Source organism: Phalacrocorax aristotelis, chromosome 3 (genome assembly GCF_949628215.1).
Source record: "Phalacrocorax aristotelis chromosome 3, bGulAri2.1, whole genome shotgun sequence".
Lineage (NCBI taxonomy): Eukaryota > Metazoa > Chordata > Aves > Suliformes > Phalacrocoracidae > Phalacrocorax > Phalacrocorax aristotelis.
Genome location: NC_134278.1, coordinates 32484004 through 32498519, shown reverse-complemented (window position 1 = coordinate 32498519; position 14516 = coordinate 32484004). Strand labels below are relative to the sequence as shown.

General features: G+C 37.7%; 1 protein-coding gene across 3 annotated transcripts in view; it reads right to left on the bottom strand.

Annotated features, from left to right (window-relative positions):
- The window catches only part of ADGRB3 (adhesion G protein-coupled receptor B3), a 461064-nt gene that overhangs the window by 40823 nt on the left and 405725 nt on the right, over positions 1-14516 (bottom strand). For all 3 annotated transcript variants that reach the window (XM_075087046.1, XM_075087047.1, XM_075087045.1), the window contains exons 20-21: positions 3945-4095; positions 3311-3380 (exon numbers count right to left, since the gene is read on the bottom strand). In XM_075087046.1, coding sequence (XP_074943147.1) covers positions 3311-3380; positions 3945-4095 — 221 coding nt within the window. The remainder of the gene's footprint in view (positions 1-3310; positions 3381-3944; positions 4096-14516) is intronic.

Sequence of the window (14516 nt, the reverse complement as noted above, 5' to 3'; positions counted from 1 at the left end):
GAAACATATTTCCAGTTACCTGTATTGAAAAAAGGGTCAACAAGGTTTTTTTTTAATAAAAAGAAAATAGTTTCTACCACAAAAATCTTTAAGACCCAGGGAGAATTGTTCACTCCCTTTCCCATGCCCTCAAGTAAAAAGGCTGTTCAAGAGAGACTTTCATTTAGAGGCAGAGCTGAAAAAAATTGTAGAGGTTGTCCTCTTTTCTTAAAACGATCTGAATTTTCAACAATCTGGATTTTCAACAATGTGTGACATGATTATTGCAATGTATTAAATATCTGCCAGCTGATGACTCTGTAATATGCTTTTCCTCAATCTTTTCCTGTTGAAGACTTTCTGAGGACAGATTCTCAGGTGCCTTCTTACACCTAAGGCAATTGTTTTTAATTTTTTTTTACTATTTTTCCCTTCTTCTCTTCTTTTTCTTTGCTCTGATACTTTTTTTATGCTTTATAGTTGTTTTTATTTTGTTCTCCTGTTCTGTCTTCTTTTTCCCTGATCCCGGCGTAGCAGAAAGCAATATAAATTAATTACCATTAAGAGCATCCACTGGTGGTTTTATGGGACTGTGTAATATGGTCATAAAATTCTGTTGAGTGATGAAGTATCTGTAGACTTGCTCCTGTATCCTGTACATTCTGTGAGTTGTTTGATGCACTCCAGGAGAATGGTTCTTTTAGAGAGCATGACTCTGGCAGCATTTTAATTTTTGCTGATATAATGAATTCCTGGAAGTTATCTGCACTGCTCATTAACATATAACACTATGTAAACATGAGTAGGTCATGCAGGTTTATGAACTATAACTTGTAGTAGTGGTGCTTTCATAGTTCTGATAATCTGGGGAAAGGTAGCAACAATATTTAGTAGACTCACAGAAATAGTTGGAAAAAACAATCAAGCTCTTTAATATACCCTGAAGTATCTGAAAACTCGTTACTGTGGTTTTTTATTACTTTTAGGAAATCCCTTCAGCTTCTGTATTCATATCAGTACAAGTGTCTGTGTGAAATATTTTTCTTATGTAGTTTTAGATGTACAGTAATGTAATTGTCTGATAATTAGGACTGAAAGAAAAAGATAGAAATTGAAGATTGTTGATCACAGGATTTGTTTGAGTGTGAACAATTCAAGGCACTCTCATCAATCATATACCGTATGAAACTGAGATCTGCTTCAAAGATACTTGGGCTTTCTCCCTTTCCATCAGTCCCTTCATGTGTGGGACTATGGGACTGGAATAAATTCCTTCATTTTCAATCTTAATTTTCTCCATTTGGAACTGTCATTTTCAAAAATAGCATTTTACAGAGCAGTTTGCAACAGGCTGCGTTTCTGATGGCAGCATGCACATAACTGATTGCAGCCAAACAGGACAAGTATGGTGTAAGCAGTTAAAAAACTTACACAAGTGCTTTAGTTATGGGAGAAGGAGCAGGACAGAAGCCCTGCTTTTACACTGCCCAACAATTGTCATGGGACACAATTCTTTGCTGGCTTCTAGAGCGGGACAGGAGATCAGCTAGTGATAGAGGAGGAATCTCCATTCCTTGCATTCCCTGTTTTCCTTATGTAACTGTGATGTCAAATGTCAAGAAAATGTATTTGCAAATAAGATGAGAAAGTTGCATTATGGTTCTGTTTGCCTGTTTTACACCTCCTTTTGGGCTTTTGTCCCATGGTACTGTGTCAGCTGAATTTGGATCCTGGGAGAGGAGCTGTTACATGTAGAGAGACCTGCTCTTTTTGACTTTCCAGGTTACCCTTAATGAATGATTTGTTGCTTTGTCTGAATATTTTAGTATATCCTCTTTTAAAAATGCATTCAGGCAAGGAAGAAAGCAGGAAGCAACACTAAGTAAAGCAAGTAGTCAAATATGAATGATTTCAGTAGAGTAAATGGGATTGATCCTGCAAGGGACAGAGCTACATCCCCAATGGGGTCTGGACATTGTAATCTTGTGATTTGTAATTCTCACAGGCTAAATGGGTCTCCAGTCCTGGTTCAAGGACTAGATAATAAAAACGCCAGCAAGATGAGCACATTTTAGTTAGAAAAAATGTCAGAGGAGTAGGTCCTCAATATCACTCCCGAAAGACAGCTAAGACCATTGTTTCATTAATGACTGCCACCTACAAGTGCAAGGTAAGCACTTCAGTTAGGTAAGCCATTCCTCATTAAAAGAATGCAAGACACGCATTGTCACAATTTAAAACTAAAGAGCTTAGTGGTTAGAGTCGGTATTCAGGAGGAGATTTGTTTTTGAATCCTTAACCACACAGAGCTGGAGCAAGGGCTTGAACCCTTCCCGCCATGTGCCAAGATGGTGGGACACACAGAGCAGGGAGAGGGAACCCTGATCTCACTCAGTGATGATGCTAAGGAGAATAATTAAATATTCATTGAAGTGAGGACTTGACCTAACTCTTCTACATCTCTGATGAATGCCCTCATTACCAGGCTACAGAGTCATATTTCCTCTCTTTCTGTCCAGATGCATACTTAATTTCTTAGGCAACGTGAGGAGAGCTCCAAACAGGATGACTGAAGGAAAAACACTTTCGCATACATAACGTCTCAGTGGTTGGAGCAGCCTGCTGGCAGGAAAAAGGCTCAGCCCAAGCTCCTTCTTCAGCAGGAGACAACCAAAGAGCAGCCTCACAGAGGTGTGAGTTTTCCAGGGTGCTAAATATGCGCTGGAACCAGCCAGGTGGCTAAAAAGGAACTATTAATAAAATGTAAACGAAGTACACAGATCTCCTCCTTGCTGTCTCTCAAGTACAGCCCAGTCCAGGAAATGGGCTGAATCAGGCACTCCAGGAGAGAAAGGATGGGTGGGAGACCTATCCTGAGATTTCTGCAGGGCTTTGACTACAAGCAGCTCAGGGGCATTAAAGCCGTAGCACATGCTTTGTGAACAGAAACCTGGGTGCCACAGACACCTTTGCCAGTACAGTTTTAGACATGCTTAGAGGTTGGCAAAGGCTAGCCATAACGTTTAACATTCTCTTCGGTAAACGTATATAAATGTTAGGTGTCTAAGTGGACCTAATCAATGTTTCTAAAAGGCTTGCTACTTCAAAACCTCACAAGAAATCCACGATCCCTGGCGCTTTGCTGAGCTCAGTCCAAGACTGGCATACGGTTTTCTCTTTGTTACAGTTTCGCGGACCACTCAGTGACTCTTAGGGCAGTTCCACGTGTGGATGGATACCTGTAAAGCCTTTAAACTATGTTATGTAATTCCTGATGGGTATGACAGTCTTGTTAATTAAAACAATAATTTATCATTTCTGATTGACTTACTAGTGGGCTGTTCCATATCCTTTTGTCTTGGTAAAGCCTATTGATATTGCAACCACTAATGCTGGTAAACCTGAAAAAAGCCAAAACAGTAATAACCATTAGATGCTGAGCAAAATGTTGCTGTTCTGCCTGGACAAAAAGTGACAGGGCAAGATAATGCAAAACGGCCAATTTTACATGGAATGAATCATTTAATGAAGCACAGTGCTATTGCAGGATTTGTTTTTCTGAAGCACTGGCAGGGAGGAGGACACCGTTTTCTGCCCACGGTGTACCACTTTGATGTAGCTAAATTACTGGTACATTTGACAGGTCTTAAAGTAAAATAGGAAGAAGCTTCATGACTATTCAGTGAATGTTTTTTCTTGTTTTATTTTGATTTTTTGATATGGCATTACTTCACTGAAAATCTTCTAAAATGTTGTTAAAACATATTATAAAAGAATGCTAAAACATACATCAGCATAGCCTGAGCTTGAGATAAAGTGGAAAGGCTCCTAACCTAGTTTTGTTTTAAGTAACATGCTGTCTACTATCTTTCAGGTTTACTGAAGAAAATGGTGATATTCTTGACATTGTTGGCTTTAAACGTTTCATTCCAATGATCCTGAGGAAATGAATTTTACAGACTTACCCCATCCAAGGCACAGGAAACGTTTCCTTATGAGCCGTGTCCTAATTTTCCCAGTAACAGCCATATATGACTGCCACGCTTCTGTCAAAACCCAACAGAATGAAGCTAAGAAGAAGAAGTGTAAAAATGCGGTGGTTGTGGTGCAGATGCCCTGCAGGGAGCAAAGAGAAGATCATGCTGAATACTTAGGGACACTCATTTCTCTTTTCAATTCAAAGAGTTGTCATATTCTATCATCTTGACCTTTACCCTTAGCATCAACACCCCCTTTATGATGTGGCGGTCACAGAGAGAGAGGAAGAAAGACAGATGTTGATGGGGATTAGGCAGAAGAGGTTTTGACTGTTTTCCCAAACACTGAATGTGCCGAGCAGGGACAAAGAACACAAAATAAATCATGCCACCAGATTTTTTTCTACACATTTACTTTGACCAGGGATCATCATAAAGCCATTGTGGTATGCAGGTTACAAAGTTACTGATTATAAAATCTCACAGAACTGAATAAAGGTAACGTGGGGGTGCAAATGCTCCTAATTGCCAGTTACATATTCTTTCCCTCCATGTGGAAAGATCCTGACTGTAAATCTTAATTTTAGTCAATAGATCAAGTTTGATTTATTTGAGTTTCTATTTAAATCTTACAGAATGTTAACCTATTGGAATATATTGCCTGAAATCTTTTTAGTCAGGTTTAAGTATCAGAACCTTAACGATTACCCTGGATATTGTTTTTACGGGTGTCAGTCATTTGTCATCTGAAAAGTATTTTGAGCATATGCAATTGGCTTTCTTTTGTCACTGTAGCCCTTAATTAAACTTGACATTGTAGCTTATATAAATGAGCTTCTTGGCATAAATGATAAGCTACCCTCCACTGTGTTGCTTAAAACGCCAGTTGCAGGCTATAAAATGCAGTGTGCATTGTACCCTAGAACCAAAACCACACCAGTAATATTGAGAATATCCTTATCACAATCTATCCTTATCACAACTTGAAGTATCAAAGTTACATTAAGGTTAAAAAAATATACTTCAGACACCCAATATTAACAATGCAAGATCATAGTCAAGAAAAACAGGTATCATTTTTATGGTTATTTCTTTATGCAGCATACACCTCTAACAGCCATCTTACACACGTGATAAAAGGCTAGTTGATTTTTTTACTAAAATCACAGTTCAACAAACTATTTAGGGAGAAAATATGCAAGTTCATAGTTATATATAGATGCTTGCATATATTGTTGAGTCAGGGCTGGTAGCTACAAAAATTGGGGAAGGGTAAGACATATATGACATCATGCATGTTTTTTAGTTCATTTTATACCCCTAATTACTTTCAGATCTTTTTGTTTTGAATTTTCTATTGTGTAAATTTTCCCAGATTCTTATCTGAAATGAATTGTGTTGGTTCATTCCAATAGTTATCTCTAATAAGTAGCTGATAGCTGATATCAGGTGATGTTAGCATTAGCTGATACCAACCTCTGAACTTTCAAAAAATTATGTACTTGAAGAGTGAAAACTTAATGAACTTATAGGATTTATAGATGTGATGTACACCTTGTTTTCTAATCCTTTGTCAAATTATCCATTTAAATCTGGGGGAAAGGGGCTCTATGTAATTATATGCAGCAGAAATATTGTCCATTTTTAAAAAGCAAGGGGTATATACTGGAAAAAACCAGCAGACCCTGCAAATACATTAGTCATTCCATCCTAGATTTTGCCATTAATTCTTATGTTTAGATGTCCCTAAAGGATGTGGATTCATCAAATCTGTCCTGGTTAAGCCTGACTGATAGCAGTATTTCCTGTATATGAAAAATAAATACTTATTTACAATGAAAGCTATGCAGTGAAACACACAATAAGTACAATAGAAAATACAGAAATGTCCTTTCTTTTACTAGCTGGCTCATATGTTATGAATCCCTACTATGCAACCTTAATTTGCTTTCCTATCAATGTTTTTGTAAAAGCTAGCATGTTCTGTTGGAATGAGAATTTGACAATAAAATGACTTTTGAGGAATAGTACAGAATCTTTTAGGGCGAAACTACATAGGTAAAACACACTATTACCCTGAAAAAACGTGGATATACTATTTCCCTTGTAAATAATGCAAATGAAAACAAACTCTGATCTTTTTGGTGAAAACATTGCTAACTCTTATGGATGACTGAGTATAGACTGTAGGATTTAGTTCATAATTTATCCCCTGATTTGAAAGAAAGATAGATAATGATAATCTGAGACAAATGTGGACAAGGTTTTTGTGGAAGAAAAAACTGTGATGAAAATGTTAATGATCATGTTGATCACAAAATGAGAAGACAGAAGCAAGTTTTATTGGAAGCGATCCATGCTCTAGCTGGAATATATGACTGCTGATTATAACACACTCTTCTGAATGGCAGACAGGGGTCTTTAATGAACACTGATGGTAAGCCTGTACCACTGATATAACAGTGTATTTGCATCACATACCACCAGAAAGATGCAAATCATCCTCAAAACATCACCTAACAACTACTGTGGGATTGTGATGACAGAATCATGTGCAGGCAGTGCTTGAAGTGAATTCAGCCTCCCTCCTTCTCCAGCCAAAGAAGCAGTCCTGGCAAATGAAACTCCCCTCTCCCAGGTATAGCCATGAGCTCAGCACGGCTGAACAACATGCCCCTGCAAATCTGGCTTTTATATATTGCTGTATTCTTCCCCTTTGATAAAAAATATAAACAAACAATACTGTTGTGTCTGTGAAAGCACTATATTTGGGAAGTCTATTTCCAAATAGGAACAAAAATTCATTTTCACCAAAGGCCAGTATTAAAAAGGGCATTGAGTATCTCTAGCCAGGGAGCCATAATTGTAAGAAGTACTTTATTAGTATTTTTTTCTTTCTCACCAGGTCATGGACTACTCCTAATTTCTCCTTTTCCCTCTCCTCTTCTCCCTTGCCAAGGGACCACCATCCCCCTCACCTTGCTGCTCATGCAGCAGCATCACTAAAACTTTGTGGCCTGTCATTCACAGAAAGCCACAGTGCGTGAACCTGCCTGCATCAAGAGATAGTGGTACACATCTTCCTTATTGCTTCAGGAGGAGATGTTTCTTATTTGTGTCTAATTCTAGTTTATTAAAACTCACTGAATTAATTACCTGTGCTGAGCACCTGTCAACTTGCAACAAAATGAATTTTAACAGCCTAATTTATTCACTATTTCTTCAAGCTTCTGAAATTAAGTAAACTCTGTTGCTCTGACCTCCTCTTCCTCCCATTGCTGTTGCTCTCATCTCCCCATATTTAATTATAATTACAAGTGGGGGAAGGGAGCTTTTCTGTCCTCAGAATGCACAATGTCATGAGCTTTAATTAAGCTTCAAGTGTTTAGCTACCTTGAATATCTAAGTAAGACCATTCATCCCTTTTTAATAAACAATATACTATTGAAAGCAAGAGCTTACATCAGGTACCAAATTATTTCCTTCTTTTATTCTTGTAAGACACCCACTCTGAACGAGGGCACTGAAGCACAACTAAGAAATGTAAAAAACAGTGCAAATTCAAAGCTACTTATTCTAGCGATTAATATTTTTAATGTAATAATGATCAATAATACAGAGAATATTTATCCATTTTTATGACCTACAAAAATAGGTCGTAAACGCTACCTCAAAATATTAATCTACCATTATTTTTGGAGCATCTGGTTGTTGGGTTTCTTTAAATAGAACAGTGTTCTTTTTTAATAGCAGTGTGAACAGGTCTTCTGCACAAAGACGGTTCAGTAAGGGCACCTGATTTCTCTTCTTGCCCTGAAACAGGTCCTTCTTCCTTCAGCAAAGTAGTTGCCTGTCTCTGGTTTCTAATAAATAGTATAAGAATGAAAGCTACTGGAAAATGAACATAAAAAATGAAATCTGTGTTGGTGATCACAAAATGAATAGGGCTAAAATCCACTCAGCTGGATTATGTCATGAAGTAAAAGTTAAAGTTAGTAGAAAATCATTTAAATAATAAAATTTCTTGGGGATTAAAAAAATCTTGCCCTTGATTTAGCTTTGAAAAGATAAGCCTAAGGAGATAAGTTAAATGGGTGCTAATTGTATTTTTATGAAGTTCTGGCTCTGCACTGAAGACACAAACAAAGAGCACTTAAAGATCACAAGGAATAAATGGAACAAAGAACAAACAAAAAAAGAGTGCAAAAGATGTAGCAAGGAGCAGAAATGTAATTCTGCGTCAAAACTGGTGTATTTTATTGGCTTTTTGGGACTGAAGTCCTCAACTCTAAAACAGTTTATCTTTTCCTCCTTTAAATTAAAATATAAATTCATAAAGGAACATACTGCTTATTATTCTTTATTTGGTTTCTTATTATTTTTTATTTTTAAACCAATTTGCACAAAACAGGACCTTTGTCTAGGGAACAGCAGACACTGTCAGAATACAGGGATACGATATACTAGTCAGCTAATACTGAATTCTAGATTAAATACTAGTTTCTAGAGTAAACTGCCATGAAGTAGGAAATGGACTTTCAGAGGCTGTGGGATGAAGGAGTAAAGGCTTGCATCTCAGGAGTGTTTTTCTGGAACGGGGACAGATTTTCAATGACAAAAATATATGGCGAGGAAGGCTGTCTCTTCAGTTACAAAGATATTTGAAACTGTTAGGATTTTAACTAACTGAGAAATCATAGCTGTAGACTTCCAGATTTCTCTTCCAGGATCATTAATACTGCTGTCACCATAAAGCTGTGAAGGTACTATTTCATTTTTAAAATTCCATGTTCTTTTTTTTTTTTTTTTTGCGCCAGGCTCAAGTACTGCTAACACCACTTGTTCAAGCAAAGAATTCAGGAAATCTGATACCCATATTGAAAATAGCACTACAGTGGAAGGAATTGTTCTAAAATAATGTTATTCATATTTTAAACCAACAGCTATGAAACTATTTACTTTAATTAACTTATAGACAGACTTTACTTTTAGATCTTCTAAAAATCTTCTCTGGTGTCCTTAAAAGTTGAATGCTCAAGAGGTTTAACTTCATTACATTGTGTTCTGATATCTGACATGATAACCCAAAATAATTAACATTTGACTTAATAAGCATTTATGTGAAGAGATATGCACAATTAATTATTATACTGCAGGATTCTATATGAGGTACAAGATAGTGTGAATGGTAACCTTTACTTGGATTTTTAGAGTAAGCTGATTTTTTAGTCCAACAGCAGTGGGTTTTGAGTAGTTATGTGATCTCCCCCACAAAGATAATGAGCAATAACTAAGGACATTCAATTTTTTGTTCTCCTACTCAATAATTTTTTGTTTGCCCACAACAAGCAAGATGCCTTTCTAGGCTGTGATAAATAGCTTATAAGCTGGCTATAAATGACCCAGCTGTTTCTGCAGTTCCTTTGCTTTAGTTTACAACTACCGTCTCACAAAGAACATCTATATCATCAACAGCACTGCAATGCCACAAGAAGATATTTTCAGTATCAAGTTTTGATTTTTCTTTTTGGTATCATGTGCAAATTATCACAATAGTGGCTAAAATCTGGAGCCACTACATGTGCCCAGTCTTAGGGTGCAGTATAATTTGTTCAGCTATTTTGATTTAAGGGTTTTTTTGTCTGTCATATCTTGTCTTCTTTTCTGGAGTCTGTCCTCTTATCTGACAGTATAACCCCAGTGATCCTAGTGCAATGCTGTAAGTGTGACTGAAAGAAAACTTACGCTTTAAACTGTAAGTGGTCTCCACATTTACACTTTCCAGACTCCCTTTATATATGTCTTCTTATTTTCACATAGTTTCTCTAGAAGCTTTACCAACAGATTCAATTCCTGCTCTTTTTCCAATGTTTATCTCAGAGGTATTTCTGAAAATTACCTGTCTATGCATAAGGCATTCACAATCATTATTGACACTTACTTATGAAGATCAGTCAGAATGTCTCCCATTTTTCCCCAGATGCAGAGTCCAGCAATAGAGGTGCTGTTCATATCTGATCCACTAAAAGTACACAGAGCCTGTTTTTTAGCTTCTGCCCTTTGCAGTTCTTTTCCTCAAAGTTCTCCTTTGGTAGTTGTCACCTCTATCACTCATATCAACAGCCTCTGCATTTAAATTTGATACCTTATAGTTGTACTTCAGCATCCCTCAGATATGCCTATAGAGAACTGCTGTTTTTTATCCAAACTAACTCCTCTGCTAGTTGCTATTCTTCTCCAGACACTATAATGCGCATAGTACAAAACCATTCTATCAACTAGATGTGACGGGATAGGCTGCTGGAAAAGAATTCACAAAAGTTCCTTGCTGCATATGCAAACCTTCCTTGCTCTGTCGTATGGCAGAATCTGTCTATGCTAGTAACAGTAGAGGCAACCTTTATACAATGGCATGTGATCCATGTTGCTAAATTGTTAGTAAATTCCTTGGCACAGTTTTGACCTGAGCCAAAAAATCCTCTCCCAGCCCAGGCCCACACACAGATTGAAGGAGAGCCTGGGCCAGAAACCCTGTCTGACTGTCAGCTTGCACACAACTGTCCTCCTGCCCTGGAGGGCTCTGTTGTAATGGATGCAAGCCGGGTTCTGCTAATTTGCCTCGGGGCTATAGAAATGTTTGTGGCTCATTTTGGTTACTGGTTGGGATAGAGGCATGAAGTCTAGCTGGATAATCCATGATGCTCTCAGCTATTACTAACACACGAGATAGTAAAATTCCTTCTGTGTCGTTTACAGCATTCTCCAGAGATCGTCAGTGCAATGCGCAGGTTTGTAATGTGTTAACTCAGAATTGCTTTCCTGGTGGCAAGCCTACTGTAAATTGAAAGCCAGTTGGAAGACAATTCTCATACAGTTTCCTTACACTCATACTCATTTTAGTCTTCCTCCTGGATTGAATTGTTATTACTAGGTTATATTCAGGCAAATGAGCTCAACACAAGCAATATCATACAACAGGTTACTCAGAGGCAATTTAATTTCTTCGATTACAAAACCTGGCAAGGGAAGCTTTTCCCTTTTTGCCTTTGTGCTGTGAATATGTATATTTTTCTGGGCAGGCAGGAAATGAATGAATAGGATCCTCTAATTGTTCACAGGGTTAATTCAAAAGTCACTGGAAAGACTCATTATAAGTGAGCTTTATATTGGGCATTACACCTATAGAATAAGGAATGAAAGGTGCATGAGCAGAGGCTTGTGATCTTGCTTCTTATCCTAAGTGTTTTAAATGTTTACAAAGTATTGGATGAATATTTTTCTGGTAACGGAATATGGCCTACTTCACATCATTAATTTATTCTGTTTGCTTTGATGTTAAACACTTTAAACAAGGTAAATGTCAACTCTGTCAGGACAAAATAACTTAGTATTTTAACTGTCCTCACATGAATGTGTTTTGAAGTTTATGAAGCTCTGAACAGCAGGTTTTCTGGCATACATAACAGAAAATAAGAAGCACTTTACAACTCTGAAGCATAAAATCAATTTAAATACAAGTTTTTCAACAACTTCTTGATTAATTAATCTCAACTTGCTATCACTGTGTTGTAACAGCGATGTTTCACTGTGCCAGAGACACCCTTTCCTAGTTCTCTTCTTTTTCTTGTTTTTGGTAATTTTTTTTTCTGAAAAGCCAACCCTTTTAAATGTAAAGTGATCATGCTCAGTTCAAATGAAAATGTGAAAACTACTGGCATGCTTTGCTACAACAGCTTCTTCATTACTGAGCTACTGAGGAATAACAATTAAAAAAATAAATTGAAGGTGATGCTCTCCTGAAAAATTACTCTATAAAAAATAGTTTTGCGAGGTTTTGCATTACCAAGTATGAAAGATTTCTTAATTAAAGATGGATAAAATATAGTTTCATTTTTTTGAATTGATGGGCAAGCAAAATGAACCTGCTCTCTGAAAACCATTGAAGAATTCAACTTCTCATGTTCTTGCACGTCATTGAAAGTAACTGTTATAGAAACAGGAATGAAGGTGCAGTGTGGACGTAAGGGACTGGATTGATATCAATGAAAGTGCAATTTGGCCTGAAAAGTCTCTGTAACTGGTTGTGACTCATGGGAAAAAAAGAGAGTGCACGCCGGCTGTCAGAGTGGTTCTTCTGGGCTGGCAGAAACAATTCTATTTACTTGGGAACTATGCAAATTAAGGTGGAGATTATGGATAAACAATAAACAGGTTTCACTGACGTTATTACACTTTGGTTTTCAGGTCAGTTTTTTTTCAGGAACTGTTTTTAGTCTCTGAAAATTCCATACTGGTTTTATGTTAAAATATGGAATGTGCATTGTGATCTTTTAAATGAAGACAAATGCTCTTGGCAGGTTTGAAAAGATATAATGATGAGATAAGTGCATTAACAATGAAGCAAAAGCTGTTTGGCTATAACATACAACAGCATGCTGTATGTTCATTTCAACTTATTACACAGATATCCAGATTTTTAGATCTCTCTCTTTGTGTTGTGGCAAGTAGAAATATTTGCTCGCATTAGCATACTAATAGCTATACCTGTTTGGAAAAGAATGAAGGATACAAGAGCCAACAGTCAGAGTGATGAGCAACTCATGTGACAGTGTTCCAAAGATCCTATATCTTCCTAACTTTAATTTATTTAAAAGTTCACTGTAGGGGCTGCATGAGGAGCTAGGAGCAATGAGCCAGCTTTGATAATGAAGGGATGGCTGAGCTAAGTATAAGGGTGACACATGACTCAGCAATGACTGCAGTTAAGGAAGAGTAGCTCAGAGCTCAGTTGAGAGGGAGTTCCCTGTGGAGTTCTGAGAAAAAGAGAAGGAGGTGTCCAGGCACTGGCAAAGGCAAGGAATTGGAGGGTAACAGAATGGATACTGATATGTTTAAGACAATGGAGCCGGATATGTGAGACTTCAAATTCTTCTGGGAGGATCCAAGTGCAGCCAGTGCAAACTAATGTCCTGGTGGAAAAATAACTAGGAAAAACCTTCACTGGGTAGACAGGAAATAATGCCTTGTGTTGCCCCTCAATGTTACATGGGTAAAAATTTTCATTTAGTAAAATGTGGCTGTCACTTGAGTATCTCTACTCTCATATCACATCATCTATTTGCTCTATTTTAAATTTTGATTTTATTTACTCACAACAAAGTTGCTATAATTTTAGGAAGTTTCCACAGTAATCAAAATGATGACTAGACGAAGAGGTTCGACAGCAAAGCCTGCAGTTGCCTTTCACTTAGTCTGACTGCGATGATTATAATCCTGCTATATGAAAACAGTCCATCTTGTTGTCTGGGATATCAGTGTCAGCAAATACTCCTTCTCTGTGTAACTGTAAGAGTTCCATCTCTTTACACTATTGACTGAAACCATTGAAGCAATAGCTTTGCAATGGTATTACAACATTGCCATATATCACCTACCCTTACTCTTTCTATGTTTATTTTTCAATCACAGTTTTATATGTAGGTCTTGAGTCCTACGTATACATCCATATAGATATATCTCCTATGTCTTACTATATAAGAATAATGACAACAGAAAAAGGATGATTTTACCCCTAAGAGTGCCCTCAGTTTCAAGCATGCCCAGTTTTCCTTCAAAGGCCAGTGTCTTTCAGGATTACCAGTATGGAGACAGTGAGAAATGGTCCCTTTTGAGAAAAGTAGTTTAAGTCCAAAATAGAAATAATCCAGGAAAGGGAGATAGTATCTACATTACTGTGGTCATCCAAAGTCTTCTCATACTGCATAACTTCAGTTTATTTTTCAAAACTAACTGATAAAGTAAGTTCTTTGAAGATGCATTATGGCTACATCTATTTGTACTTGCAGACAAAATGGGTTCGAAAGCATTCAGTCATCCTGTGGCCAGCTAGGATGATACGGCAATGTCTATATTAGTATATTACTTTGTACTCCAAAATAAGGTGGCCACATCCAAACAGCCTGCTGTCACGGGTGTCTTGCCAATTCCAGCTCTCCAGAACTGAAGGCATTGACTGAGATAATGTTAGTTACTGTGGGACAAAATTGTGCCAGGAGGCGTGCTAATGCTTCAAGAGTATGGATGACTTCTTGCCAATGCTTGGGGTCATGCCCACCTACAGAGTCGTGTAGAACATTTTGGCTTTGTTCTCTATCCAGCAAAACATGTAGTGGGTTTGAGCAAATGTGGTGGGCTGACCTCGGCCAGCAGCTAAGCACCCACCTAATTGTTTGCTCCCTCCCCCCAGCAAGATGGGGGAGAGAATTGGAAGAGCAAAAGTGAGAAAAACTTGTGGGTTGAGATAATGACAGTTTAATAAGTGAAGGAAAAAAAGCCTGCACCAAGTGATGCAAAGGCAATCACTCACCACCTCCCACCAGCAGACTGTTGCCCAGCCAGTCTCCAAGCAACAGCTACCCTGGAAAGACTACCCCCAGTTGTATTGCTGAGCACGTTATCATATGATATGGAATGTCCCTTTGGCCAGTTGGGGTCAGCTGTCCTGGCTGTGTCCCTTTCTAACTTCTAGTCCACCCCCAGCTTACTTTCTGGTGGGGCAGC